The 4,953-nt window shown below is 35.2% G+C and overlaps 1 protein-coding gene across 1 annotated transcript; it reads left to right on the plus strand.

Moving 5' to 3' along the window:
• Positions 1–892: 892 nt before the first annotated feature.
• On the plus strand, positions 893–4,687 carry LOC132915628 (putative serine protease F56F10.1). Its single transcript, XM_060975466.1, has 6 exons — positions 893–1,074; positions 1,148–1,383; positions 1,464–1,599; positions 1,670–1,983; positions 2,058–2,158; positions 4,448–4,687. Exons 1-6 carry the CDS (start codon positions 944–946, stop codon positions 4,685–4,687), a joined length of 1,158 nt encoding a protein of 385 aa, XP_060831449.1. The 5' UTR covers positions 893–943.
• The last annotated feature ends 266 nt before the right edge of the window (positions 4,688–4,953 follow it).

The following is a 4,953-nucleotide window of genomic DNA, read 5'->3' on the forward strand; positions in this document are numbered from 1 at the left end:
GACGCGAAATATAGCACACTCTTCAACAACAAAACAAGATAAATATAATTAAAGTAAGTACAGGCGAAAATACTGCGGATATTTTTACGAAGGCACTGTGTAGAGAGAAATTTGAAAGGTTTAGGTCATGGATGAATGTAAACTAAGAGGAATGTAAATAAAGTAATAAGGTTTAAAGGTTCTATTAAGTAATTCGACAAATCATGTAAATCCGATAAGCAGTCGTTAAGAAGCATCTGGAAGAGTCGGTTGACAACAAGCGAGCGTGCGAGTAGGTTTACGAGGTCTTCAGAGTATAACATATGTGTATAACTGTTGTGTGTTGAACAAAGTGAACTATTTGAATTTCCGAATCCCTTCTATATCTTTACACTAAGTTATTAAATTCATAGTTTAATAAACAGGATATATACAAGGCACTTGTTCAGTTCAGCCTCACAATCTTCAATTTTGATGCACAAAGGAAATATTAATTGTTCATAAAGTACGACCTGCACTTTTTCTGGCAAACTATTGCCTATATAAAAATTACATTAAATTTGGAATAATATTGCTTTGCGTAGGTTCTGATAATAAAACAATTGAACTATTTTTAACTGGCATTTGATATATCTATATCAACTGTTTCTTCTTTCAGCAATGCCCGTTTGTCTTCTTTACTAGTAGACTTTTATGAGGGGTCGAAGCAAATATGGTAAGCTAGGTGCTCCAATTTTATCTGAAGATCATGAACTTCCAACTGCAGAATGGTTTACACAGTTTCTAGATCACTTTGATCCAACTGATGCGCGTGTTTGGCAACAGGTAATAAGAATATATTAAATATTTCTTAATTTTTATTTTATAATATAAATCTTTTTATTATTTTTTCAGAGATATTTCGTAAACGTTAGGTTGGGGTTAGGTTGGAGAGCACTATAAGAAAGGTGGTCCAGTATTTTTGATGATAAGTGGTGAAGCTGCAGCAAATGCTAAATGGATGGCAGAAGGTCAATGGATCGAATATGCTAAGCAATTTGGAGCGCTATGTTTTCAAGTGGAACATCGCTTTTATGGACAAAGTCATCCTACTTCGTATGTAACATTGTTTATAAAATATATAATTGATACATTTTAAGTTATAATGTTACGTTTTTGTTATCTGCAGGGATCTCGGCGTGAAAAATTTAATGTTTCTTTCATCGCAACAGGCACTTGCAGATTTGGCTTACTTTATAGAATTCATGAATATTAATTACAAGTTACCAGTTGGTACTAAATGGATTGCATTTGGAGGATCATATGCTGGATCATTAGCTGCTTGGTTGCGTAATAAATATCCTCATTTAGTACACGGGGCTGTTTCTGCTAGTGGTCCTTTATTAGCAGAAATTGATTTTCAGGGTAAATATAAGATACACTTAAATATAAAAAATATTTTATTTAAAACAGAAGTGTTTTATATTAATAATTATACTTTATAGAATACTTTGTTGTTGTTGAAAATGCCCTCAAAGAATATTCTGAAGCATGTGTAAATGCAATACTAGAAGCAAACAAACAATTTCATATAATGTTACATCGTCCTATCGGTCAACAAGGAATAGCTAAAAAATTTATGTAAGTAAAAGTAAAATTCTTCATTTACAAATCAAATATATCATTATTGAAAAATTATTTTTACTTATAGTTTATGTGATCCAATCAACGAACATACCAAACGTAATGATATTTCGAATTTGTATGAAACAATAGCAAGCATCTTTGCTGGTATTGTACAGTACAATAAAGACAATCGTAATAATTCCGCAATGGCTAATTTAACTATCGATAGTGCCTGCGACATATTAACGAACGAAACATTGGGTATTGCTATTGACAGACTTGCAATTTTGAGCACTAAAATATTACAGGCATCAGAAAAAAAGTGTTTGGATTATATGTATAATAAAATGATTCATAAACTTCGGAACATAACATGGGCTAGCGAAGAAGCAGAAGGGGGTAATGTATTTTTTTACTTATACTATTGCTGTTTTAATTTTTATTTATTGTATTTTAAAATATATTTCTTGTAGGACGTCAATGGACGTACCAAACGTGTACAGAATTTGGATTCTTTCAAACTTCGACAGCACGCGGGGAGACGCGTTCGCGAGGAAGCACGTTAACTGGAGTCGTAAATTCCCGTTACGATTACAATAATCGACACCACGAATTGGTCGATCCCCTTATTTCTTTTGGGATAATAGGGGGGTGGTATAACACTGCAATTGACGGCTTATATTAACTTTATTTCCAACAACTTAATGCAATCAAATATTACGTCGTTGCGTAAGATATACGTGTTATAGACGATTGTTGGATGGGTGAAGGCCCGGTAGCGCGACACTGACTGTTCTCAAGTCAGAAAATCAGTGTTGAGAAGCGGAATGATCTATGAAGAAGATCGAGTCCGTATGTTGATCTTGCTCGAATGTAGTAGAAGCAGCTGATTGATCCGTCGATGACTTGGTAGTTGTCAACTTGGTTCCGGAGTATTGACTGAACTAAAGTCGTAGAAACAGTTGAGATGACTGGCAATCTGCTCTCATGCAATTACGGAGGAAAGCTCAGTGCGAGTGTGTCTTTAAAACTAAGAACGCGGATTCGTTGCTCACACTTTTCGTTAGGAAAGTGAGATAATAGTTAGGTAATGATCCATATGCACCACCCATAAACCGAAAATACTTGCAAGATTAGAAATTACGTTGGAAAGATTCTGTTTATGCAGATTCCTTAAGTTTATCGAGGGTCTGTGTAACCGTTCGTGGGCCTTAGCGGCCAGACCACGAGGGACGTCGCACGGACCATCTCACGCGACGTAACAGACAGTTTATCTTGGAAGAAAAGGGATTTTTCTTTAAAACAATATACTCATAATTTCTGCATAAAAGATATAAGCGTATTTAATGGGTATAAATTTGACCTATTTTTATTTGATTTAAAATTTGATCTATTAATTTCAGTTGAAATTTCGCAATTGATATTGTTTTGTTGACTTTCAATTTGTACAGACAATATGAATTCCATAAACACATATCAATCATATGGAAGAAATATTTTTTGTATCATTTCCTTGTTTTGCAAGTAGAGTTTATAGTGCTGATGACCGTGTCTACAGCACCCATCAATTTATTATAGTCGTGTATACAAGATGATTTCTGTAAAATTTCTTATGCATGATAGTCTTTTGGTACATCCACAAATTCTTCTGTACGTATTGTTGAAATTATGAAAATCTCTTTTTTATCTTGCCATTTTATGGTTAATACATTTGCAGACGAGCGAAGGCACGCTTCTCCTTTTTGTAATTTTTCGTTCATTTCTGGTATTCCTTTTCTCCTCTTTTTTACGGTGCCACACGCGTTTATAAAATTTTTGTTATAAAAATTATTGATATTTCAATATCATCCAAATCGTAGAGAAATTAGCTTCCAGACAAGTTAGCCAAAATGGTGAATATTCTTAAAATTTCCAACAATTCTTGTACTTTCGCGAGGATCCATCAGACTGCATATAACGAAGTGCAGGTGTTCTCAGTAGCATATAAAAATACATTATAGTTGCAGTCGTAAATTATTTATCATTGTTTGTGCATGTGCGCAGTTTTATTGAAATATTAATCCTGAAAAGGGAAATAGATGGCGCATACTCTACTTTGAATTCATTTAAAAAAATGATATAAGTAATGATTTGGATCAGACAAATCTCCACCAAAGTTGATCGACGATTACACGTACTTCGGCTCTATGATTCTTCGCTAATTCTGACATAAACAGGTCAACTGAGAGTCCATAACACTCTCATCGCGTCCTACAGACACAAGGAATTTAAAAGCTATGTGTAATTCGTATATAGTACATACAATTATATAAAATATATGTATTGGCATGTAAAATAGCTCGAGCGATATAGCCTCATGCAATGCCTCGGGCATTTCCGTTTGAAACGTCTGAGCTGGTCTATATGGCTCGTTGTGAGATTGAGCTAAATCGGACAGGCATAAGTCGGGATAGGATTATTGCCAGCAATTTGTACAATAGAAGACTACACTTCGCACAGAGATGCTTCGAGAAGAACGAAACATTCTTTGCAATAAAAGTCTTTTCTGACTTATTTTACATTTGCGTCTTAATGTGCCGTGTAATCTGTAATTTGCAATACAAATATGTACCGAGATATTTGACCATCTTCTTAGGCGGAACGGATAGGGGCTATTGTCGATGATAAGATATCAGAGTGAATGTCGGGTCACATCACGGTTGAAATTAAAATGTCTAGACATGCACAGCCCGAAAGGGATAGACTCCCACTTTGTAGTATTTATACGGAACTTTCAGTTACCACAGTAAACCATAGTTCGATCGAAAACTTTCTGTAGCGTGGAATTAATTTTTGACGAATACATTTAAGCCGTGAAAATTAGGTCATCAGCAAATACCAACGCGCAAAGGTTAAGGTCGCTATTGAGATGGAAGAGGTTCAAAGCATGACTAAAATACAAATTAAACAGAATGGAGGTGTTGAATGTTCCCTGTTGCACCCATCATTCACCCCGAAGACGACATTCGAGCTTGCGCCATCGTATGAAACGCCTTCCGGAGATTATGGACAAAATCATCGGAACTACATGTTTAAGGAAACCGTATCGTATCAGCTGTTATAGCAAACCGCTACATCGAAACATGTCAAAAGCTCTTTCCAGGTCTATAAAGAGAGTTTTGCTACTAGCAGATGTCTGACACGAATTCTATTGTTGCGTGGACCTTACTGTATTTAATCCGGAAGTCAAATTGTTGATGGGGAAGAATGGAAGCCTCTTTAAAAAGAAACAGTATGAGTCTCTGTATCAGCCTCTCTAAGACCTTATTAATGGATATTCTGCATACAGCAAACTCATTGATCCGTACTTGGCTGGATTTGGTTTATTCT

The sequence above is a fragment of the Bombus pascuorum genome, unplaced genomic scaffold, assembly GCF_905332965.1.
Source record: "Bombus pascuorum unplaced genomic scaffold, iyBomPasc1.1, whole genome shotgun sequence".
Taxonomy (NCBI): Eukaryota; Metazoa; Arthropoda; class Insecta; order Hymenoptera; family Apidae; genus Bombus; species Bombus pascuorum.

Coding starts and splice junctions, on each gene's coding strand:
- LOC132915628 (XM_060975466.1), top strand. CDS start 944: ATGATAAGTGGTGAAGCTGCAGCAAATGCTAAATGGATGGCAGAAGGT. Junction 1,075..1,147: donor GGACAAAGTCATCCTACTTC/GTATGTAACATT, acceptor TGTTATCTGCAG/GGATCTCGGCGTGAAAAATT. Junction 2,159..4,447: donor GAAGCACGTTAACTGGAGTC/GTAAATTCCCGT, acceptor CGTGAAAATTAG/GTCATCAGCAAATACCAACG.